The sequence below is a fragment of the Orbicella franksi genome, chromosome 14 (assembly GCF_964199315.1).
Source record: "Orbicella franksi chromosome 14, jaOrbFran1.1, whole genome shotgun sequence".
Lineage (NCBI taxonomy): Eukaryota > Metazoa > Cnidaria > Anthozoa > Scleractinia > Merulinidae > Orbicella > Orbicella franksi.
Genome location: NC_138158.1, coordinates 21,248,952 through 21,274,550, shown reverse-complemented (window position 1 = coordinate 21,274,550; position 25,599 = coordinate 21,248,952). Strand labels below are relative to the sequence as shown.

Genomic DNA, 25,599 nt, shown 5'->3' with positions numbered 1-25,599 from the left:
TGGCGGAACCCTGAATGACTTATTGAATGCTAACGCAGGACACGAAACTATCGACTGTTTGATGTCAATAATTGATTTATATCAGTACAAACTACTTGCGGCGACTGACTCTGAACGGCTGGCTCACCATCTTAGAACAATCACCGTCACGTTACAAACGAATTTCTCCTGTAACAAAATCAACCGAAACAGAAGCTACTAATGTTTCCGATATTTACCAATCAAAACTGACAACAACTGACTATTTTTAGTCACTGTTTCCAAAACATCAGCGAGTCTTAACTTGTCAGGCAACAAATACAGCGATGAAACTGACACAACATTCTCTACGCCGACATTATACGAACTACGTTACTCCAGGGTTCCAACCATTTAATATTAAAAACATTTTTTTCTTTAAACTCTAAGGACCGATGTATTTTCCATTTCAGTGGCTTGTTTTCGTTTGCCGGATAAACTTCCGGGCGCAGAATGTTTCTAGATGCTCGTGTTCTCTTGTCATATATAGGGTCCTTGTTATAAAACCCTAATGCCTGGCTCTTGGAATATTGAGATTAAGAGGTCTAGAAAAAGTCCGTATTTCCAATTTTTGAGTTATATGGACCGCAAGACCACACAATAACCCATCAAATTTCATGTTTTGATAACTTTTCAGATTTTCGAATAAAGAAACAACCTGGAATTATGTTCGTTGGTTTAACGTAACTGTCTTGTTTGATGTGCAAATTAAGTCAGGATTTTCAGCTTTTTTATTATGCAGGCCAAAAATCATTAAACAAAATTTGCTGATGAATTATTCGAAAACAATTTATTTCTCTTGCTGTTGACTTTTCAATTTGTGAAAAATAAATCCCTGTATTGATTAATTCGGCTCCACAACTGTCTTGGTTATTTTCAAAATTTAAAATTAGGATTGCTTTCTTTTGCTAAACATTGCCAAAATAAAGAACTTTGCATTATTTTCGATCTGATTTAAAAACGTTTTGTCCTCATTTCCGTTGGAAATCAACAGCCTTATAAGAGCTTTATTCTCGTTTCGTTTGCAAATCAAGTCTTTTGAAAGAAATAGAATTGAAATGAATAACTTGGCTCCGCAATTGTCTTGTTTACCTTCCGATAATTTTAAATAACAATGCAATTTGAGATTGTGTTTTCTGAGCGAAGAAACAAAATAACATCGCAAATTCTGCAAATTTCAACCAGTTTCATATTACTTCGCCTTCATTTTATTGTGGTCCGTATAAGCTTTATTTATGTCAATCAAATTTTCGAGTTTAATAAGGGTGGAGTTAAACTCGCAGAATATAATTGCTTTCCTTTAATTAATCAGGCAAGTGGGTTTTATGATAAGTTGGTGTTAAAAAAAAAGATTTACATGTAAATGGCTGAAGATCTTTGACTGCCGGCGCCCGTTGTAACACAGGACATTACGTTAATACGATTCAAAAATAAATAAATAAATAAATAAATAACAGGACATCAAATTACGAAGAACTGATTTCTATATTGAATTTGTCTGCATTACTTCAAAACTTCGTAACTGTTTTTGAGGATTGGTTAGGACGGTTAAATTTCTTGACTTTCTCAGCAAAACAGCAGTTAGAATTGTCTGTATTACTCCAAAACTTCATAACTGTTGTTACAGAAGGGTAAACCATTTCTTGACGTTTTTGATTTAATTTGTCCTGTGTTACAAACGAGAATTGGTGGAAAAATGTTTTTATCCAAAACATCACCTCGTGCAAAGAGTTTAAGAAAACTAAACTGTTTCGGAGAGATTCATTCAGTTGGCGACGCGGTTAAAATATCTTTTTGGGATTTTTTTACGGGTAGGAAACAAACTGGCGTTTTACTTCCAACAGTTTTGCACGAGGCGATGTTCAAACAATTTTTGGCGGGAAATTGTAAGGGAAGCCATTTTGAATATTTTGCCGAGAAAGTTGTCAGGGGAAACGCTATGCAAATTTTTCCAGATTTTCCCGCCAAAAGTCTTAGCATATACAGGGCACATTTTTTCTTGGCACCTTTTAAATAATTTTAATCGATTTCTATTAACCTCATAAACTCATAATTAGAGAATACTTGAGGCGAATAAAAGTGATTTCACACTTAACATTTGATTGTGTTTATTGAAATATTTCATTAACCACAATAAAGGCTACAATGAAAACTATTTCAAATAATGACTAGTAATTACACTGTCTAATAAACAACATCAAGTAGAGCAGACAAAGCAAAAATATATTTAATTGTTGAGTATTTCTTTAAGCTTGAAATTAATAACCAAAAAAAAAAATTTTAAAAACGGCGCATGCGTATTTTGAGCGCCCGTATTTTTTCTAAGTTTTTGGCGGGAAAAACAAGATCCTTTAAACAGAAGTTACTTACAGCAACTATAGCGTTTTTTTTTTTTAAAAAAAAAAAAGAAAAGGCGCATGCGTATTTGAATAGCGGGAAAATTAGACACGGTCAAACCGATGTTAACAAGGAAACAACTTTTACGAAAGAAAATTGACATAACACTGTCTTAGAATATTCGTTTTTTACTCGTATAATAAATATCCGGGAAAGTTCTGATTTTACAGAATTTAACATTGTACTTGTATAAGCGATTTGAAACTAAATATCTTTGAAAATTTTAAATTCCCAGACGATTAAAAAAGACTACAGAAGATCGCTCCGTCCTTGTACGAGAAAAATGTTTCGTATGGCGGCAAAAAGAGACGAAAAAGATGAAAGCAAGAAGCTGAACTGGTACAAAGTGAAAACTATCAATTTGCAACACACTCAAGTTTGTAGAAACTTGATAAGCCTTCGTTACAAAGTTACAACGTTTTAATTCTTTGCACTAGTCCAACTTTTTACTTTAACCCTTTGCGCCTCTTTCTTTCTGCCGTACGGATCAGTCTTACAATCCACGTTTCAATACTGATAATAAACTGCTCGTAAATTTTGCATTTCCAAGACAATTCAACATAGTAATAACGACAGTGCTTGACTTGTGAAACTGTTTGACTCCAGAACGGAAAATGAATTCTGAGCTTCGATTCTTCTCAAGTAATCTTGAAGCAAAGTCTTGTTCAGTTTTCTACTCTACCTCTAACTATATCTTGTATCAGTCAATCTTCACTTGTAGCACACACTGTACATAGCCGTCCAGCAACCTGCATGAAAATAAAGCACAACGAAAATCAATAAATGCAATTTCACAAAAAAAAAAAAAAACATTTTTATACTTCAATCTCCCCAAGCAGAATTGAAGAATAAAATTAGCCAAAATGAAATATGTGTTGAGCTCTGTTCATAAAGACAATACAAAACACACCATGGAATAAAATAGCTATGTGAAAATTATTACACATACCCGGTTTATTAAACTCAGAAAAAAACAAGTGAAAATATCAATACAAGTTATCATTAAATATGTATTGCCTGCGAAGGCGAGGGCAATGAAACCGCTACAACACTAATATCACCACTGTAATAGAAAGAAACAGGAGTTGGGGAGGAGGTGGGTTGATAAAAGGTTAGTGTGTCAACGAAATCACAAACACGACATCCATTATACGAAGATTCGTGAATAGGACATTATTTGTGTACGTCACTGCAGATTCAAAATTCAAAACATTATGCTCGGTAACAAGCTCCCAACCTCTCCTCGCGCAATGGGAAAAATCATTATGTAAATACATGGTTCAATTGTCGAATAAAATTTTATTTGTGAGCAAATAATGTGTTTCCTAAGGGAAAATAAAAGTTGCGGTCGAAAGGGCAGCGTTGCTATGCGTTACGTGACGTGACGACCAAGGTAACGTAGACTAGCGTGACAACCAAAGTAACAGTCGAAGTAACGTAACGTGCCAGTCAAAGTAAACAAAGTATGAAACTAAAGCGTGGTTTGCTAACTTTAATCATACGAAACAATAAAATAAAGAAAAAAAAACAGGCGAGTTTGTGATTATCCTGGTGCAATAAAAAAAAGAAAAGACTAAGTTACTAAGAAAAACAAAACAAAAAAAACAAAAAAAAAAGAAACCCAACACAAAAAGAGATCAATCCAGTTGCTGATTTCACCTTTGGATTTTAAAGATCAAAATTGGCTTCGTCAATTCTGTGCGCAGAAAACTGGAAATTTACTAGGTGTTATTATATTTAGTCAATTCAAATCTTAACAAGTCATTTTTTGGCGTGTTCATGACTAACCACTTATTTTGTTCCAGGCTAAATCATCTTGATAAACTTTTTCCCGCTAAGAGTTTTTGTGGAATTAGTCTTGAAAATCTTCGACTCTCTCTGTCCTACTGAAATGTATCTAAATTTCATTTACAATACAGCCAAATTGATGCAAAAGCCTAGTGGCTATAATTTTCACCCCAAGTCAAGAACTTTGTATTTTTCATTTAATATTATTCCCTTTCGAGAGATGCATGATTTGTTGTTTTGCCTACATTTGTGGAAGAGCAGTGGCTTCATGGTTCGTGCGCTCGTCCACAGATTGAGTGGTCTGGGTTCGAGCCCTGGCCGGGAAAATTGTGTTGTGTTCCTGGGCAAGACACTTTACTCTCACAGTGCCTCTCTCCACCCAGGAGTATAAATGGGTACCAGCAAATTGTTAGGGAAACCTGACAAATTGCACGGGAGTGACCTGCAATGGACTGCATGTAGCATCTCATCCAGGGGGAATAGAAATACTCCTAGCTGCTTCATGCTACAGAAACTGGGATAAGTTCCGGCAGCTATGAGCCAGTCGGCTCCAAGGCTTCACTTTTTTTTTTGGACTAGATAGAAGCTAGCCTAGCACATGACAAACACAAAAGCTTCAAAACAAATATGCGCTAAATAACATATATAAGCTTCAACACAAATTAATAGCCTCCATGGAAGAAATGCATTTGTCTATTCGAGTGAAAGAAGACAGTTCTTAATTTGGTGAAGATGTCCAAATTATCCATACTAAAGTACTGCCAAGGGTGATGGTCAGAAAATTCAAAAGGAACCTACATGATCATGTACATTGTAATATAAAAGGTACAGCTAGCCTGGGGTGGGGTGGGGGAGCTTCCGTAAATAAAAAAAGGCCAACTTGAAGGTGCTTGTCAGAAATTTTGAAAAGAACCCCAAACAGGTACCAAGATCCTGTTTTGTCGGCGTGGCTCGAAATATTTTTATCCCTAAAAGGTACCAGTTCTAAAACAACACATCCTCTCCTGTCTTCCTCGGTGGACCTTTAGAGGCTGGGCACCCCAAGAGGTACCAAAACTGACTTTTTAACCCCTGAAAGGTACGATGAGCCCCCCCCCGTACGTTTTGTACGAGAGTCCTGAGCATGTACGTGTAGCTGACTCTTGTTTTATGGGTCATGTGGTTTGAATTTATATTCACACCGAAGAGGTACTAGGTTTTTAGTGGGAGGTAGTGCTTACTGTACAAAATAATCTCCTCTCGATATCTTTCTTTTAAAGAGTTTAAAGTGTACTCTTGTGACCAGATGTGACAAGCAACAACTTTTGGGCTCAAAAGCTTCACATTTGTCTACATGTCCAATAAATTGTTTTCCTTATGTCTGATGTCATTGTGATATAATCAAAATTATGATTTCAAATAATCTATCGATCACATATACAGTATTTATATTGCACTGAATGTTTAGTTTCACGTTTTTACTCGTATTTCAAGAATTTTCTAAAAACAGAAGAAATTAATAATTGATTATCTGTTCCTGATACAACAGGTTTACCGCAGTCTGCTGCTAGAAAATAATTTCAGATGTATTTAAAGTTGAAAAGGGGATACTATTTACATGTAGTTTTGAAAGTATAAACTGAGACGAATGTCACTATCAAGTGATCTACAGGCATGATGCCATGACATCATGCCATCCACAACAGTGCTGGGGCGGATCTAGGGAGTTTGGGGGGTTTTGTTGAACCCCCTAAATTAAAAAAAAGATAAGACATTACAAAATGCTGACTTAACCTCAGAATGCCGGAAGATGCCCCTACAGGGCACTGCCTTCGGCGGTCCATATCTCAAGCCCCCTTCTCTAAAATCTTGTACAGGTGTATATGCCGCAGATAGTACACTGTTACTAGGATATTCGGAATTGGGTCAAGGAGCAATATGCATGTACATCTATATATGGAAATGTCTTAACTGGACAGGAACAGCACATTTATCGTTGTACTCCAGACAGAGTCAAAGGCAAGGAGAAATTGACTGTTTTAAAGTGTTTCTTTTCTATTCTTACCTACTTGTACAATTAATGCTGGTCTCAACAATATATCTTACTGCAACTAATTACATTAACCATCCTGATGATGTCACATCTCTACAGTTGTCCCTTACATGTAAGGCATCTGTTAGATAAAGTAAAGGTAAATTCTGCATACAGGCCAGAGTTTATCCCGGTTTCTGTACATGTAGCATGAAGCAACTAGGAGTATTTCTACTCCCCCCTTCATGGGAATGCTAGTCCATCACAGGATTACCCCCATCATTAAGTTTGGCAGTAGCCATTTATATACCTGAGAGGCACTGTGAGAGTAAAGTGTCTTGCCCAGGAACACAACACAATATCCTTGCCCAGCTTGAACCCCGACCGTACAATCTGGAGACAAGCACACTGACCATGAGGCCACTGCGCCTCTCTGTAAGGCATCTGTAGCCGCAGTGAAAATGCTAAGAATACATGGATCGGAAGTGGTGCTTCTGAGTCAAGAGGATAATAATTTGGAGTATTTGAATGTGTCTCAACTACACTTGACGAGTTGATGAGTGATTTAACTTGGACTTTTGTTTCTTACTTACTACACTACATGTAGGACTCCGCTTGGACTTGGAAAGAAGTTTTACTCTGCTTTTATTTCAGTAACTGTTCAAACTTAGCAAAAAAAAAATGTGTAGTTCCAGAAAATATCCATACCTCCCCCACAGAAGGTCCCCCCCACCCCTCCGGAAATTCTGATTGAGCTCATACATTTCTTTAAATTTTTTGGTCTTCCAGATCCCCCATCCCCCAGGAAATTCCAATCCCTTCTGTGGGGGGAGTATGGATATTTTCTGGAACTGAACAATATCCTGAATTTCATATGAAGGGGAAGTCATCATGTCAAAGTCTGCAGAGTCCCAATAGCAAGAATTTGTTGTAGAAAGTCTTGAGAGAGAGAATTAACCTCAACTAACTCAAGGTCTTAAGAATTTTTTTCAATTCGATAATTCAATTTCTTAACAAGGCAGAATTTATAATCAAGGATTAAAAACGAGTTTTTAACTACTTTTTATTATGTTTATCTCTTCTTGATTCTGAATGTGCAGTTCCAGATGTCCATACCCCAACAACAGAGGGAATTTCACGTAAAACCCCCCACCTGCCTGGATTTTCCATTTTCTGAACCCAGAAAAATTACTCTGAATTATTAAACAATGTACTATTTTCAAAACTCACAACACAGCTACATACTGTTGTGTAAGTACATGACACTCAATTTAAAAAAATCCAGAGTCTGTGTTAAGAATGAATTGGCAGAATAGAAACAACAAATGGTAAGAATAACTTTTGAAAAAAGTTCACCACAACATGGCTGTAATTTAATAAATATACATGTAATGTTATTTGCTGGCTGAGTGCGGCCTCGGGACATGCTTAAGACCCCGGCAGTTCTTCCCAATATGGACCAACCTGCACTGTAGCTAGGCTAGCAAATAACAAATGGGTTTGTTTATGCAATTTTGTCATGGAATCGACTTATTTGCTGCCCACTTACGGTTTTGCATTGAGCAAGTAACTCAGATGTTAGACAAAGAAAAATCTATTAAAGGACAAACTTATTTTTAACTATTTTATGTTAGTTTCATTTAGTTGACCAGTCAAGGTCTCCAAAATTGTTTTCTGGTGTGAAATTCCATGCTAAGTTTGAAGTTGTACTACTACAACAGTTTCCGTCAGTCATTGCGAATCACTTGAAATCGGACTTTTCTGTTGTAAACTGAATAGCACTGAGCTGAAAGCGAGGAAATTCAGTAAAAGTATTCCACAGAAATTCTCTTAAATACAGCAACGAACAGAGAGGTAAACTTGGCTGAAACTGACTCAATTTTTTTACTTTACAGCAAGAGAAACACAGGATTACATGCCATTACAGCACCGAGCTACAAACAACTACACTCTCACGACTTCAAAACACTTAACTGAATTTACTTACAGTGACTTTCCTTGCCATTTAAAAGTAAATAGAGATAAACTTACATTGAGCATGTAAAATAGGCAAAAGATTGACGATTATAGCTAATTCGTTCACAAAAATAGATCTGAACACAACGATTCCACTTGCTGTGAGTGGACCAGATTGGAAAATTCTGCCCACTTCCGGAACCAATCAGATTGCAGGATTTGTTTAATTCTGCCCACTCAAGAAGTGAGAAAAAAATAATTACACTGTAGACTTTATTGCATGGTACAGCATGCATGCTGTTAACAACTAATGTTATTTTGGGGGCCTATGTTAATCAGATAGTTGTGGCAAGTGATTATTTTCTTTGTCACTTCACATGCATGTACCTCAGAAAAGATTCCCATTTATTGACAAAAGATTCCTTAAGATCCAAAAATTCCTATGGTCATCCACAACAAGAAACCATATTGCATGTGTGCAACCATTTCTTCAGGAAATTTAAGTTGAACTATGATGTACATGTACATCAGAAAACAAACTATCAATTGAAAGCAAACAATGGATGTAAATACCATCTGGATAAAAAGTATCGCTTTCTCTCAGGAATTTTCTGCTGCAAACCAATTTCTATAAATTAAAGCATTTTAATGTCACACTCTGAAAAATTACCATTGTTATGTAGTTTTGCAAAAATCCACCATCTTACTGATCCATGACAGATATCTTTGCTGTTAAAGCAAATTACTTGGGGATACACTAACTCATGTTACATGCACATGGAAAAAAGTCTAAGTGAAGGAAAGAAAGACCAAAGGAGTGAAATTTGCTCTCAAAATTACCACAAGAAAAATTAGTAAGCAATTATTCAAGTTAAGAATGAACTTGAACTGCAACCTGAAGAATGGTATTCTGGTACCTCCAAGGGGTGGGGTGTTTTTCAAAATTTCTGACGAGCATCCCCATTGGTTATCAGTTGATTATCCCCCAAGTCAATTAGCCCCTAGCCGGTTACCGGTAGTTCCCAACCAGGAGTCTGTTAGTCCCCAACATAGAGTCGATTAGCCCCCACACAAGCCAATTAGCCCCCCAAACAAATTTTGCCTGTTTAACTCACTATTAAGTTATTCGTCTTGTCAATATGACAAATTAAAGTTTAAGTTTTGTAACTGAGTAGCCATTTTAATGAGCGAGGAAGAAAGAGAACCCTGGAAACAAGTTTGTTTTTGTATGTGAAGATTCAATTTTGAATTCACAATAGAGTTGAGTTCAGTGAGCATAAGTGCAACAAACAACACACAACTTTTTGTTGTCAAGGGCAACAGAGTTTCCATCCTATCCACACATGAACTTGTAGGCTATGTGTGTCGAGTGGCTGTTTAGGATATTTGAGTAAACAGTAGTTTATGCAAATACACATGCAAATTATCAAACAAATACATTTAGACTTCACTCTAACTATGCTAATTGACTTGTCTGGGGGCTAATCGACTTTAGGTTGTGGGCTACTGGACTCCTGGTTGGGGGCTAACAGGCTAGGGGCTAATTGACGTAGGGCGCTAAACGACCGCTTACCTCCCCATTAAACCGATAAGGAGGTTCCCCAGTGTGGCTTAAGCTTCGAATGTGTAAGTAATCAACATACCTCATCAACCCATGGCATCTGAAGCTCTGCAGTCTTCTCTCCCAAACAGAGGTTGTTGATTTTACATGTAGCATTTCATGCTTGATATATCTCTGAAGGAAAGATACTAAAGTGTAAATATAATTGCTGGGTAAGAGTTTAGTTCGTATTTGTTCTTCACCATCACTACTTTCTTAAGTCATTCATGTACAGTAACATAAGCTAATATACTGTACACATAGAACATGTATAACATATTTTGACACCAAGAAGTTAAAATTGACGATCTCCCAGATTTCGATTTTCTTATGTTGGCATCACTGCTAGTCTGCATTTTGTACCCGGTCTGCAGTCCACAGTCTGCAGTCTGCATTTTGCATTTGTACTGGGGATACATGTTTATGGACAAACTACTAAAATTACTTATAATAATTTATTTATAACAACTATATTTGCACTAAAAATATATAAATGTGTACATGCAAATAGGTTGTCAGCAGGGATGAACTTAAATCTTCCTAAACAAGGTTTAAAGTTTTTTTCTTTTTTTTTTTTGGCAGGTTGGTTTAAACGTGAGTTGGTGAACAAGGTACGCATATTCAAGGTTAACGACAATATGAACTCACTTGATACATCTGGGTTTTAAATTTGGCGCCATTTTACTGCCATTTTATCAGCTTTATCCAGCAAATTACAACAGGCAGCAATACACGAAATACAGCAAGAAGCTCTTTGGCAATATATGCCCGAATTAAAAGTAAGTTAGCTCGAATCAAACCAAGACAACCTAACAAGGATGCGATATGGTGGCTTCTCGATATTCCTATACTCCATTCTTTTTCTGTGATCTAGAATTGAGAGAAAGCCACCAAATAACAATATTCCTTAGAAAGTTCATTTACGTATCAAGAGGTTTAGAATCGAGTCAAATATCTCGTTCGAAGCTAACACGTGGAAAAAGAAATTTCTAAATTGAGCGATCGAGAGGCATTGTGGGATATTTCTCCTTTACCGTCCCCTCCCCTCCAATTGCAGAATACCCCAGCACTATTGTTCTCGCTTACAAAGGGCGACGTTTGAAGGAATTTGTAGTCAAGGTAAACGTCGAAAAATATCTTTGTATTTTCTCTCTAATAGGAATTTGACCAAGTAACTCAAACCCAAACGGACGTTTTCGATATTTGTTTATTCTCGTATGGCACTCAAGTCAAGTTATGACCTGATTTTGATAGCTGAATAATTTGTCTTCTGAGAAAAAGTATCGAGAAGTTTTGGTTCTCTTTTACAGGCAAACTAAAATTAAGTTTAGATTTCTAATTTCCAGCCTTTGCGTTCGGCCAATTTGGCGATCGTTGAGGGAAACATCGTTCCTCTCGATTAGTCTCGAATTTAACGAACTTGAATAAAATAGATCACATTTAATATCTTCCCTTAGGGACTATTTTTTGAACCGAATAAGAGAAAGATCGATTTTTCGACTTCTGCCGTCAAATATTTAACTTTGCTCAACTTTTGTTGACATTTTATCTTTCCATTGGTCATACTGATAATCACCAGTGACGGATCCAGACCTTGAGCTAAGAAAGGGGGGGGGGGTGGTTTGCTTCTTCCTTCTGTGATTTTTCCTTTTTTTACCCAAAATAAGGGGGGGACCGAACCTCTGGGTCCCTCCACTAGGTCCGCCACTGATCACTTTGCTAAACCGTGGGTGAAACTGGGATTGTTGCTTAGTGGATTGAGAAATTACATACACTACGCCAGAGAAATCTGAAAACGCAACAATCACCGGTTATTTTGTATTTCTGTTTGGGCGGGGAAATTGCATGGTTTTCCAAAAGCTCCGTTTTCGAAATGTTTTCTGTCCACACGAAAATTCCTCCGGTTTGAAGAACGTTTTCGTAAAGCTCCGTTTTGGTGACGGATTAGTGAGGACGGTAGGCCTAACCATAGAAATAAAGCGGGGACGGGGACTTATTCTAAGATTTACTTCCTCATTTTGTTGCAATTTACAAGACAACCTTACAATCCTTTGCACTGCAATGGACTCGAATGTCTCACCGCATCCGGAGGGACCTGGTGACGAGGCATTACCGTTGGTACCTTTAAATCGAAGTCCTCCACTGGATCGGCGCCAGCGAGCTATGGCATTGAGTCAGCTGTCTCTCCAGTCATTAGCCAGTAACCACTATGACGCAACAGATACTGCGGATGATGACGAAACAGTAAGCATGGCAACAGTGTTAGATTGAAACGATTTGATCGGAATGACCCGAAGCTCAAAAACGTACGAAAATATTCCGAAAAATTCGAAAATCTTCCAATAATGTTTCTTGTAAATTAAGCAAAACATAGTTGTCTGAAGCTTCGCTAGCTTTTATTTTATTTTTTTCGTTTTTTTCAATTGCTAAATTGACTACACACCACGATTATCATGTCGAACATGTATTCACTCACTGATTTACTCATTCATTCATTCATTCATTCATGTTTTAATCACATAGAGTGGTTTTCACTTGAGTGTATAAGAGTAAGTGGTTTTGCGTTACTTCGCTACACGATTGGCTTAAAAAAGGTCGTGCCACTTTTTCATCCAATCAGATGTAAAACCAAAACCAATCGTGATTTCGTTCGCACTCGTTTTCCCGCGCTTCGTATCAGCGACATGTAATTACTTCGAGTTTTGATTGACTCACCGGATTGTCTGTGTCCTTTGTGATTGGCTAGAGTGACTGCACTGGTTTTGCCACACTCAATCGAAAGCCACTCTATATGCTCCTCATATAGTTCTTTCTTTATTCTCAAACACCTTGTTATTGTGATTTTAACACTGGGCAACGTCTTAGTACCCTGCACGTTTAATTTTCTGAGAATACTTCATTGTTTTGTTCCTCATCAGTTTCATCAGTTTTATACAATTAATTTGAATCTTTTATCTACAGGAGAAAGATAAAGACAAAGCAAAACCATTTAAACTACACCAGGCGTCTTCGACTGGAGACGAGGCTGAAGTTAAGAACATCTTAAGCAAAGAGCCTGGTAATGAGTAATTTTTAACTACAAAACGAGTTCTTATGCAAAACGACGCGATTAAGGTCATTCCCCAGTATTGCACTGCGCATCCCTACTGCGCATAATTTCACGCAAGATAAGCGCGCGCCCATTAAAAAATGGCGGCTTTTTCTTTACAGCTGGACCTCGCCATAGAGGTAAATCGTCATTTTCTCGCAAACGAGTATGGTGACCTACAACATGGTATAGTGTCTTTGATTTGTAAGATGCAGTTTCGATCGTAACTTGTAAGACTTGTAAGCGTTGACAAGGAGTCTTTTTTCCACCCGATCTGAAAATTCTAAGTGCCTATAATGAGATGCAGTTACACTAGTTAAATAGTTCAGTACGAGTCTTACGATCGAAACTGCATCTCAAGACCTCCTCCATTCAACCCAGTTTTAAAAATCCACACTGAAAATATCAATGCGTTCTATTTTTCACAGCGAGTATCGCATTCAGCACTTGTAGCGCTGTCCCAATGACAAACAACTTTGTTTGGTGACGCACATGAGTCTTACGAGTTGTACCAGTTTACTCTTAAACTTCCGCAACCAAAATAATGATATTCGATGTTTTCCTGTTTAGATTTGAATCTCCTAGATAAGTCAGGAAGAACTCCAATTCACAATGCCATATTAGGACGTCACGTGAAAATCATAGAAATGCTCCTGGAGGCTGGAGCTGACGCAAGTCTTCTGGATGAGAGCCACGATGCACCACTCCACACGGCGGTCCGGACAAGGGACGAGAACCTTGTGAAAGTAGGTATTTTGGCAGAATAAAAGTGATCGGGTCATGCTTTGTTTAGTCCTCAGCTGTTGTTAAAGTTAAATTAACCACCGGAGTGAATTTGTAAGAGGCCGTTTTGGGTGTTAACCCCTCGTCAGGGCAAAACAGATTAGAAGAAAAAGTAGCGTGGCGAACCCAATTATTAGACTACGTAGCAAGCGTTCGTTATTTGCAAAAGCACGCCAGGGGGAACAAAACTACGAGCGAGGGCGAAAAATTGGAATTGAATGTAAGCTGTCTTTACTTGTTCAGCTGAGGTGAATATCTAATGCGTTGCGGCAGGAGCAAAGTCGCGAGAGATGACCGACTCGCTTTGCTGGCCGACTCTCGGTTCTTTCGCCGACGGCTTCGCTGTGCGCTCCTTTACGTATTGCGTAAAGATTTCGATAAGGAATCTTTACACTTCTTAACGGATAGCGTAAAGGTGTCCTTAACACATATTTACGCACAACAAAAACAACACTAGCTGTATGTTCGATGCTTACAACACTTTAGCAATACGTTATGTACGTCCTGTCAGGCTTTGATGCCTACAGACTCGCTGCAAAATTACTTCAACACCATCCAGACTCCAAATACAATCGAAAATAGAAATGTCATACGATACTGAATCTAAGAATATTCACAAGAATATTTTCAGCCTAAAATGGGCTGGAAAATAAAAATATTCAGCCTCGGCAGGAAAAACAATATTTTTCTGAAAAAAAGAGGAAAATGAAAATGCGAAATTTTAGGATTTACAAAATACATACATTATAAAAGATGTGATCATTATAGATCATCCCTTAATTATGTGTTTGAGTATTGTGGATAACAAGCATGATGGCTTTTCGTATCAGTACAAATAGACTCTCTAAGTGGCACTTTGTCTTCTGTTTGCTATTATCTTTCTTGAATTTGTTAGAAGCAAAGAGCTGAGTCTTATATTACCTAATTCTCAGTCAACATTTATGACAATTTCTACCAGGCTCTTGCTGCGCATGCCTCGTGCGATCCATCAAAAATGTGGCTGGGACGTGTCTGTTTACCACATTCAATTCACGTAAATCAGTTGATTCAGAGCGGTCTTTTTTTTCTGTTCGCTATTGCCTTCCTTGATTGAATTTGTTATTTGTAGTAAGTACAGTCATGACAGATTCTGTAAGACTCTTGACATACCAACGTAAGTGATAGACTCCAAATTATCACTCTATTATCTTGTCTTAGATCCGACTGCCCAATGTATTCAGATCACTTTCACGTAACTAGCTAGCGTGCTCGAAGCACCTTATCCTTTGCTCGCTCTAATAATTTGCTTCCATGGCGGATGAAGTTGTTCAAGCTCCGGCCGTTCAAGCAGTTCTTCACCAAAAGTTGCAGGTTTTTCAGTTGCTTTGTTTTGTGCCGGCTTTCCTCGCCATTTGTTTCCGTTCATTTCCCCTGTTCGTATGTATATGTTTCGCTTGTCTTTCTGTTGTGTACCTTCGCCCTCGCTATCTCGCTGCCTCTCCTAGTTGTTTTCACGGTTTAACTTCCGATATTTTTCGTTTGCTTCGTTCGTTGCTGCTTATTTGCCGTTTGCGTAATTTTTTTTTTTTTTTTTTTTTTTTTTTTTTTTTGCCGTCCCGGCATGTTTTTGTATTTCGTTTAGCCCGCTCGTCATATCTTTCACGTGCTTGTACACGGCTTTGTTACGGTCCACCCGGAATGTGGGCAGAGAAGCCAAGAAGATGTTACTACATGATCTCATTCCTCAGAGTACAATTAGCAGGGCTGAGAAGCCAAGAAGGTATTTTAACTTGGGCTGAGAAGCCGAAAAGATCTTTTATACTGTATTTCCCAGAGTATTAGTTGGGCTGAGAAGCTGAGGAGACCTGTTAAGTTGGGCTGAGAAGCCGAGAACACCTATGAAGTTGCGCTGAGAAGTCAAGGGGGTCTTATTATTTCGTAGATGTTGGACTGAGAAGCCAAGATGATTTCGTTACAATTTCTTTCTCCCTTGTGTGTTGCTAGGGCTGAGAAGCCAAGAGGGTCTTTTAATTTGGACTGAGAAGCCGGAAAGGTCTTTTTAAATTGCTTTCCTCAGAGTATAACTTGGACAGAGAAGCCGAAAAGACCTGTTAAGTTGGACTGAGAAGCCAATGAGGCCTTCTTATTTTGTATGCTGGGCTGAGAAGCCAAGACCATTTTTATTACGATGTGCGTTACCAGTGCTGAGAAGCCAAAAAGGCTTCGTTATGTTTATTTTTCGCAGCGTGTTATACAAACCCTTTTGTTTCATTATTTATCTTTTATATGTTTACTGGGCTTAGGTCCTAAATTTCTTAATTCTCCCTATGGTAGCCTGAAAGGGTGTCTAATGCCCTAGCCGGATTACTGGCGCTCAGGCTACCATCCCTTTGGTGGTTTCTTTGTGTTTGTTTTTCTCTTCCTTGCCCTTTTGTTTTATGTTTTATTATTTCATTGTTCCTGTATGTTCCCCCAAGGGATTGCAGCCTATTATTCCTTATCCTCGGTCTGCACTCATGGTCTTGTTTTCTTAGTTCCCCTTTATTTTATAATTCCAGTGTGTTATAAACCCTTTTGTGTCATTATGTATCCTTAACATGCATAGGAGTACGGGCCGAGGGAGCGGGATGGCTGCAGCCCCCCCAGTTACAGAAATTTTTGAAATTCTTCGGGCAAAAAGCTGATGATTCGGGCAAAAGTACTTGGGAGAAAACATTCTAAAAGGTAGTTAAAGTCAGGCTTGTAGGCTACTTTCTCTGACGTTTGCTTTGTCAAGACGGAGCTAAGGTCAAATGATCTAATGCTTCAGGAAATCTGCGTTGAAAAAGCCATATATCGTTTAAATGTGTATCGTGGAAATCCACGAGATGGATATGACTTCTATCAACAAAATAATGAGAGAATCAAAGCAAACTAAGACCTAGACTTTTGTTTTTGTGGTTGTTCTGAAAAGAGCCGTTCTGAATGGCCCCACAAAAAGCAGTTTTACATCTTCTTCTCGTACAAGGAAGAATTTATTGCTTCTTTTATAAGTTCCTGATTTTACTAGGTTGTCGATCGAGGTCATAGAGTATTCGAGGTTTCAAAATAACTTCTGTGGAATCCCGATTTCTCGAACCCTCATTTCTTCGAACTTCCCGATAAATCGAAACAAAAGTCGTTTCCCTCTCCTTAGTCGAACACTGTAATTTTACCCCCGATTTCTCGAAATATCCGATTTTTCGAACCAGTTTTTCGAAAAACAGACAGACTGAAATTTTTTTGGGAGTTTTTATATCGTCTGCGCATGCCTTACGCGAAGGGTAATTTTTTTTTAGATACAGTTTTCATAAATGCATACATAGGAACAAAAATCTTAACTGCAATTGATTCGATGTCATGTATTAGGCATACGTTTCTGTGGATTTCTATGACATCATCACGTTGTTATAAAAATATATTTTTTATAGCAAAAAACTTACTAGATATTTGCAAGCACAACGAAAGCTATATTATAAAAGGTCTCAAACAAGATAATAAACTTGAAGGGAACAACCTTCTTTTTCTGGTCAGCCCTTTAAAGTGCCTATAACCCCAAAACATTTTTTTCGCCTAATCAAATCTCTGTATGGAATTGGGAAAAATGTCGCAAAAATTTTTGAATTCGGTTAAAACCCGAATTTTTTACGAATTTTTAAAGTTGGCGCTGTTAAGAGCACGACCGAGCATTCGGGAGAATGGGACTAGTGACGTCATTCCAGGCCATTGCCAGCGTCGCTCCAGTATAAACTCTCACGTTGTTTTGTGTGTGGGATAGAGTACTGAGGGTTAGTTTTTCGTCAAAAGAACTTTTATTTGACTCAACAAAAGTTTGAATATTCAAACGTACTTATAATGTCGTCCAGCGATTCTAGCTATGACTCTAGCTCGGACTCTGAGGCCGCAGAGGTCGAGGTCGAGTACGACTTAGAAGTCGAGGGTTCATCAAACCCGAGCGAACACGAAACCTCAGATGATGAACCAGATGCCTATGCGAATGAGCCGATGGCAGACGAGGAATGGCTGGCTCAATATGAAGAGGAAAGAAAAACGGAGGAAGAACTAGAGAAGAAGCTTCAAAACCGATTAAGTGGATCAGAGGAAATCAAAGAATGGTTAGTTGGCATTGTTTTGCGTTGCTAGCGACGCGTGGCGACGCGCCATTTGCAAGTTTACGGTTGTCGGGTGCAAATGTCAGGACTTTCCAGCGCGTCTTTCTTCCTCTGAATGCAGAAAGACAAAGCGAAATATTTCAAAGGAATGCACTCTTAAAGACCATCAAAACTTTTGCAAATACAAATTGAGTACGTGAAAGAAACATGTTAACAACGAGATGCCGCGGGAAAGCTGCTCATTTCAATGAAAATACATGTGCATTTCTCACCTTTCTCTCAGCTCGCTTGCTTTCTGGTTTACTTCCGCCCGAAACACAAGGCGCTTGGATCGTCGGGCAAACACAAATGCCAATTTCATCTTTCCGTAGTCTTCTTTGCATATTGACGTTTGTCAATCCAGGGAACATCACTTCGTAGTCCTCTTCTCGGAAATGCTTTGAGCACACTGCCGAGTACTTCGTGGGCTCCCAATGAGCACGCTTAGATTTTACGAAGTCAACCCATTGCTTTCTTCTTTTTCGCTTCTGCGGTTCATCAGCCCCTTCAAAAGGTATGGGATGAAGCGAAATACCTTCTGCCTTACTTGGCTTATTATTACAGCCGAAAACAACGCATTTATCTGGCATTTTCAAGATTTCTGACCTTCCGAAGCGAAGCAAACGCGGTTCCAAACAAGAAAGCGATCAATGGCCTGGAATGACGTCACAAGTTTCGCTATACCCAGACCCTTTTCAGTGACTCTGTGACTCGGTCGTGTTTTGAAAAAGTGCCATTTTTCCGATCTTTAAAAAATCATAAAAAATCGCGGTTTGAACCGAATTAAAAAATTTTTGCGACATTTTTCCCAATTCCGTACAGAGATTTAATTAAGCGCAAAAATTTTTTTGGTGTTATAGGCACTTTAAATGGTTTATGTCTCAATCACACTTTGTTCCGCAAACTCAGTACCTATGTACAATTTTGCCTTTTGTTGGATCCTAAAACAATCCTTGCGTCCATTCGACTTTCCCAAGTTAAACTAAAAGATTACTACTGGCTTTTTATACCATGCCAGGCTCAGTTGAAAAACTTCAGGAAAAGCAATTAACGCAAAAAGTGCGTTGATTGGTGGCTCAGGCAATGTAACTGTAAAAAGACAAAGGTGTAGCGACCTTTTTTTACCAGAGAAAAGATTCAAACACCGAAACCTAAAAAAGAGGAGAAGACAGACTGGAAAAAAATAGAGGAGGATGTCTGGCAGGAAAAAGAAAGAAAATAAAAACAATAGCTAGAACGTAAACGAGAGAAACTCTCTTATCTGCATGTAGGAGGTAGGAAATTCTTTGGCTTAATTTTAGAGTTAGAACAGTGTAACATTTCGTTTCACAAGGGATATGATATCACTCAACACAAAACATAAAAAAATGTGTAAGGGTAGAATTAATAGAGGAAGACGAACACAGACTTGAGAGAAAGAATGGAATCAACACACACTGATTTCCCGTAAACATAAAACCACATATTTATTGATTTTTTTGGCCGCTTTCTATAATATAACGAAACGTGACAAATGTCATATTTTTAACTTTGATTAAAATTGACATGCATGAAAAATTGCTCTTCTACTTAGCTATTTCTTTTTTTAAGTGAATTACATACACTGAATTATGTCTTGTCTACCACAGTAACATGCACCTAAATAACCCAAAAAGACCGTTAATTAAGTATGCATTGGAAAACTGACCTTTACATCAAACTTAGCGAAGGCTGAACTTTTAACGAACGAAAATGTTTCCGTGTGGATTAGCCACACCTTTTAACTGATTTGCTTGGCCTCTTCCACATGGATCATGGGTAGGGTAAGACCAGTAATATCGTGTGTTACCTTCAAAGAAATAGTAGTAGCCGCTTGCTTGGAGGGCCGGTCCGTAGGACAGTGAACGGAACGATGTTGGCACCACTCCAGCACACTGATTAGAAACCTGTTTAACCAGTTTACAAGTGATTGACCCCGTCTTCTGTTCCACCAAGCTGCCAGTGCCATTCTTGCATGCGATCCAGTTGTTGATGTTGCTCTTGATCAGGAATTCTTTGCCAATGGTGCGCCACAAAGAAAAGTTCATGGCCTCGTAATGTGTCTCATTCAAAGGAACTGTTGTAGACACTCGAGTGTTAGCACTACTAACTATCCAGCTTGGACGCGGCGTGACAGCGTTTGAGCCACTCGTGAAACTGTAGTAAGCTGTAAAGGTGTAGCTCCAAACTAGTGTCCAGCCCCCACCGTCCGTCTGTTGGTCGCAGTAGGCCTGGAATGCGTTATCATGGGAGCCACCATCTGGATCTATCCAATAGACGTCTGACACGAGTGATGGCGCTTTGTGTTTCAAGTCCTTGCAATTCAAGGCTGGGTTTGCTTTGCTTTGTCCTGTATATTCAAAGCCGAAAAGAAAAGAAAATCAAGAACTAAAGCCTTAAATTTACTTCTTAGGTTGCGTTCCTTTGGGGTGATCTGGATCAGGATCAGTGATCCTAGATTTGTCTGGATCATGGTGCATCAAAAGAACCGATGAATCCACTCTGGTCATGGATTCATCGGTTCCTTTGATACACCATGATCCAGACAGATCTAGGATCACTGATCCTGAACCAGATCACCTCAACGGAACCCACCCTTAATTTTTCAGGATTTCCGTGGCAAACTGGATCTTTTACAAGCACTGTTGTCAACATACTGCAACATTCCCAAAACTGTTTTCCGCCCCCTCAAAATACGCAAAATACGTTTTCAACATACTGCTACTTTCCCAAAACTGTTTTCCGCCCCCTCAAAATACGCCTACGGCGAAAATAAGCCCTCCCGGTATATCGCCAAGATCTCAGACAGAGAAGCACTCAGAGATTAATGATTAAGGCTTCCTGCAGATGACCCAAGGAAAAAGCCGTACAATAATAACCTCATGGGTTATTTAATCATAGCCTAACAGTATATATATTCTCCTTAGTAAAGAATATGAAACGATCATTTCAAGAGTAAGTTTCTCACATTGAAGATCACATACATGCCATGAAAAGAGTTTTATCAATGAATTACCTATTGTACTCGGTCGGTCACTCGATTCTGCGAGGTGATAAGATCCATTGATCAGTCGCTTGATAATTTCGTTCTTGCAGAGTAGTGCAAACTTGTAAATGTAAAGATTGCCTTTTTCATCGATGTCTAACACACACATTCTGTTCCTCTTCTGCTCCTGACCCCTGATGGTTTTAAAAGACAATACAGTATGATTTAATAATAGTTCCTCTTTCGGTTTCAAGGAATTTTGAGAGTATATACGACTGAAAGAAAGATACCCGGCTGAAAAACCGAGTTTTATAGAAGAATGAAATTCCTTTAAAAACGTAAGACTTGGGAAGTCAGCAACTTAATACTGCCACGACTGTTGTTATGATCGTAAAAGTGGCGGCTTTGGACTAAAATATAATATTAAGTATTTTTAAAACGTTTTACCTTTGAAAGTGACGTATTGGGTAGAGAATTAAAGGCTCAAGGTTCAAAATCACAAATGCATGTTTTCAGAAATACCAGTTGGACATTTTTAAGCCTAGCTCAAGAATTGAATTCGGGTCTACCGCAAACGTAGTCTATAGCGGAACCTTCATCTACTGTCGATATCGAAAGTTTTTGTTTCCAGAGGACGTTATGTATTTATTTGTTGGAGTTGTCAAGTAAAGCGGCTAAAATGAGAAAGATTCAAGAAAATCGCATTTTAAACGATTTAGATAATTATATAGTTATCTGATTTATCTTACCTTGGTGTTAAAGCACTGCTGGAGAGTAAAACCAAAGCGAAACTAACGTGGAAGAACATTTTGGAGGTGCGTTGAAGCAGTAAAACTTCAAGAAGTTCCGTTGATTGACTCAACACAAAAAGTCTCTGCTCAGTACAGATGATAAATCAAAAAAGGAAGAAAGTATGAAATTTAAGATACAAACTAAAACAAAACACAGAATAGAAAGTTAAAACGGAAGAAGCCAGACATGGCTTGTTCAATACTTACTGCTCCTTGTTCAAAACGTTGTGGGCCTCTTGATGAAGAGCCGCTTAATCTTATGTGTGCCATGGTTTGTTTAGTACTCGTCGATATTGGATTTATCCAATAGAATATCAGTTCTTTATTAATTATAATTAGTGTTAATGGGCATGGCACGTTTCGTTTTCTTAGCAAAGCACAATTGATTAAAATTGCTTTTAAGTTTGATTCGACCTGAATTAACAAAACTGTCAAAGCAGGATTCAGTTCCAATTAGCAGGGATTTCTAGTAACTTTATTCTTTAAAAAAAATTGTAGAACAGTTTTTTTCGTAGAGGCTAGACGAAATTTTCTAACAAATGTTTATTTTTTGTAGAATTGCGCAAAACATGAACGTTTGTTGAAGATCGATTTAGAGGGAAAAAATTAAATGATCTTTGCCCCTCGTGGAAAACTAAGCTGTGATAACTTTGTCAAGAAATAAAATAAACTCTCAGAACTTTTCAATTTGACAGCTGTGAGAACATGATGCCTGTGCAAGTGTATACATCTAGATAAACCATGTATAAATACTTTTAACGATCAGTTTAAATGTTTGTAAATCTGACTTTCTGTATTTCTGAACTCCACCTCCCTCCCCCTCCCCCCCCGAAAAATAAAGAGATCTTTAGCCTACTTCCTCGTCTACTTTTGTCACACTCAGAGGAACTTTTATTCAAGTTCAAAGTGTTTTGTTCTGGACAGGAAATTGCTTTTTATTTCTTTTCAATTTAAGGACACTATAGCCAAACTTAAATATATCTATTTTATCAAAACAAACTAGCAAAATATTGATATTTTTTAAAAGGAAATGTCACCTTTGAATTTCGCAGATGCTGTGCATGAATTCAGCTGCTGAATGCGAATCACTGCGTCTGCAACAAATGAATTTCGTTTTTCAGAATTTTCGTTTTTCTATAATTCCAGTAAATTTCAGTTAAGCGCAACTTTCAATTAGCTTTGTTTGCATCGCGTATTTAGTCTTGTATAAACCAATGAGGAAGGCTTTTTGTTGATATCACTGAATATAGAAAGTATAGATCACTTCAATTATGTGTTTTAGTATTCTGGATAAATAACACAAATAGACAAATAGACAGCACACATAGACTCTCTAAGTGGCACTTTGTCTTCTGTTTGTTGTTATCTTTCTATAATTCGTTAAGGGTAAAGAGCTCAAATATAAGAACGAGTGGCGTGTTTCTTAGTTGATTTCAAAGCAAATTGCAACTTAATCCTTTGATTTTTCTGTTGAAAACCTTACTTTCAGCCTACAGTCATATTATTTTCTGACTGAAAAGATTGAAAGTTTTTCAATCACCAGAGTGTTTGAATTTTATTTCCTTGAGAGCCTATCACAAATAAATCAAATTTGATGAACAGCAATCCACAAAATCCTCCTTTGTTTTCTCATGCAGTGAAGCTCAATTGATTAAAATTGCTCCCAAGTTTGATTCGACCTGAATCAATAAAAACGACAAAACAGAATTCAGATCCAATAAGTAGTGACGTTATAATTTTATTTTTTGAAAAAAGCAATCGTAGAAGAGTTTTTTTTTTCGTAGACACGAAACAAATGATTATTTTTGAAAAATTGCGCAAAACATGAACGTTTGTTGAAGATCGATTCAGAGGAAAAAAATTAAATGATCTTCACTCCCTTGTGGAAAACTGAGCTGTGATAACTTTGTCAATAAATAAAACAAACTTTGAGGACTTCTTAATTTGACAGCTGTGAGAACATGACGCCTGTGCAAGTGTATACATCTAGATAAACCCTGTATAAATGCTTTTAACGATAAGTTTAAATGTTTGTAAATCTGACTTTCCGTATTTCTGAACTCCACCCCCCCTCCCCCCACCCTCTAGAAAAAAAGAGATCTTTAGCCTACTTCTTCGTCTACTTTTGTCACACTCAGAGGAACTTTTATTCAAGTTCAAAGTGTTTTGTTCTTGAGAGGAAATTGCTTTTTATTTCTCTTCAGTTTAAGGACACTTTAGCCAAACTTAAATATATCTCTTTTATCAAAACAAATTAGCAAAATATTGATATTTGTTGACAGGAAATGTCATCTTTCAATTTCGCAGATGCTGTGCATGAATTCAGCTGCTGAATGCGAATCAGCACGTCTGGAGCGATTAAATTTAATTATTCAGAATTTACCAAATTTCCTTGCTCTGGAATACTATAATTCTAGCAAAATGTCAGTTAACTGCGAGTATTAATAAGCTTTGTTTGCGTGTTAAGTCCTGTATGAACCAAGTGAGGAAGACTGTTTGTTAATAACACTGAATATGGAAATAAAAAAGTTCTTTATATTTGTGGGTAGTGCGCAATAAACATAACAACTAATAATCTTTTGGCTCTAAAAAATAACACATACGCAATTTCAACATATGGAAATGTGAAGTTTTTGAGGACTTGCAAAATAAATGCATTATATAAAAAATGTGATCAGTATAGATCACCACTTCATTATGTGTTTTAGTATTCTGGATAACAAGCGTGACGGCTTTTCGTATCAGTACAAATAGACTCTCTAAGTGGCACTTTGTCTTCTGTTTGTTGTTATCTTTCTATAATTTGTTAGGAGTAAAGAGCCCAAATATGAGAGCGAGTGGTGTGTTTCTTAGTTGATTTTAGAGCAAGTTGCGACTTAATCCTTTGATTTTTCTGTTGAAAACCTTACTTTCAGCCTACAGTCACATTACTTTTTGACTGAAAAGATTGAAAGTTTTTCAATCTCCAGAATGTCTCAATTTTGTTTTCTTGACAGCCTATCACAAATAAATATAATTAAATCAAATTTGATTTCCCAGTGTGTTATACAAACCCTTTTGTTTCATTATTTATCTTTTATATGTTTACTGGGTTTAGGTCCTAAATTTCTTTATTCTCCCTATGGTAGCCTGAAAGGGTGCCCAATGCCCCAACCGGATTACTGGCGCTCAGGCTACCATCCCTTTGGTGGTTTCTTTTTGTTTTTGATTCTCTCTTCCTTCCATTTTGTGTCATGTTTTATTATTTCATTGTTTCTTATGTTCCCCGAAGGGATTGCAGCCTATTATTTCTTATCCTCGGTCTGCACTCGTGGTTCTGTTTTCTTAGTTCCCCTTTATTTTATAATTCCAGTGTGTTATAAACTTTTTTGCTTCATTATGTATCCTTAACATGCATAGGAGTACGGGCCGGGGGCAGCAGGGGGGAGGGGGGGGCTGTAGCCCCCCCAGTTACAGAAATTTTTGAAATTTTTCGGGCAAAACGCTGATGATTCGGGCAAAAGTACTTGGGAGAAAGCATTCTAAAAGGTAGTCAAAGTCAGGCTTGTAGGCTACTTTCTCTGACGTTTGCCTTGTCAAGACGGACTTTAGGTCAAATGATCTGATGCTCCAGGAAATCTGTTTTGAAAAAGCTATATATCGTTTAAATATGTATCGTGGAAATTCACGAGATGGATATTACTTCCATCAACAAAACAATGACAGAATCCAAACAAACTAAGACCTAGACTTTTGTTTTTGTGGTTGCTAGATCTGAAAAGAGCTGTTTTGAATGGCTCCACAAAGAGCCGTCAGTTTTAAATTTTCTTCTCGTACGCGGAAAAATCTACCGTTTCTTTTATAAGTTTCTGATTTTACGAGGCTGTCGATCGAGGTCATAGAGTATGCGAGGTTTCAAAATAACTACTGTGGAATCCCAATTTCTCGAGCCCTCATTTCTTCGAACTTTCCGATAAATCGAACCAAAAGTCGTTTCCCTCTCCTTAGTCGAACACTGTAATTTTACCCCTGATTT

General features: G+C 37.8%; 2 protein-coding genes across 2 annotated transcripts; one reads left to right on the top strand and one right to left on the bottom strand.

Annotated features, from left to right (window-relative positions):
- Positions 1-11,153: 11,153 nt before the first annotated feature.
- On the top strand, positions 11,154-14,655 carry LOC145468306 (uncharacterized). Its single transcript, XM_081451999.1, has 3 exons — positions 11,154-12,014; positions 12,732-12,828; positions 13,429-14,655. Exons 1-3 carry the CDS (start codon positions 11,616-11,618, stop codon positions 13,623-13,625), a joined length of 693 nt encoding a protein of 230 aa, XP_081308125.1. The 5' UTR covers positions 11,154-11,615; the 3' UTR covers positions 13,626-14,655.
- Positions 14,656-19,213: 4,558 nt separating this feature from the next.
- LOC145468300 (uncharacterized) lies at positions 19,214-21,796 on the bottom strand. Its single transcript, XM_081451993.1, has 3 exons — positions 21,543-21,796; positions 20,824-20,987; positions 19,214-20,157 (listed from the first exon to the last, which is right to left on the bottom strand). Exons 1-3 carry the CDS (start codon positions 21,599-21,601, stop codon positions 19,508-19,510), a joined length of 873 nt encoding a protein of 290 aa, XP_081308119.1. The 5' UTR covers positions 21,602-21,796; the 3' UTR covers positions 19,214-19,507.
- Positions 21,797-25,599: the final 3,803 nt, after the last annotated feature.

What these genes read in the sequence shown, in the direction of transcription:
- LOC145468300 (XM_081451993.1), bottom strand. Translation starts at nt 21,601, where the DNA reads ATGTTCTTCCACGTTAGTTTCGCTTTGGTTTTACTCTCCAGCAGTGCT. An exon ending in AGCAGTGCTTTAACACCAAG is followed by an intron (nt 20,988 to 21,542) that starts GTAAGATAAATC and finishes TAAAACCATCAG; the next exon opens with GGGTCAGGAGCAGAAGAGGA. An exon ending in TGACCGACCGAGTACAATAG is followed by an intron (nt 20,158 to 20,823) that starts GTAATTCATTGA and finishes TTGAATATACAG; the next exon opens with GACAAAGCAAAGCAAACCCA.
- LOC145468306 (XM_081451999.1), top strand. Translation starts at nt 11,616, where the DNA reads ATGGTTTTCCAAAAGCTCCGTTTTCGAAATGTTTTCTGTCCACACGAA. An exon ending in CTGCGGATGATGACGAAACA is followed by an intron (nt 12,015 to 12,731) that starts GTAAGCATGGCA and finishes TTTTATCTACAG; the next exon opens with GAGAAAGATAAAGACAAAGC. An exon ending in CATCTTAAGCAAAGAGCCTG is followed by an intron (nt 12,829 to 13,428) that starts GTAATGAGTAAT and finishes TTTCCTGTTTAG; the next exon opens with ATTTGAATCTCCTAGATAAG.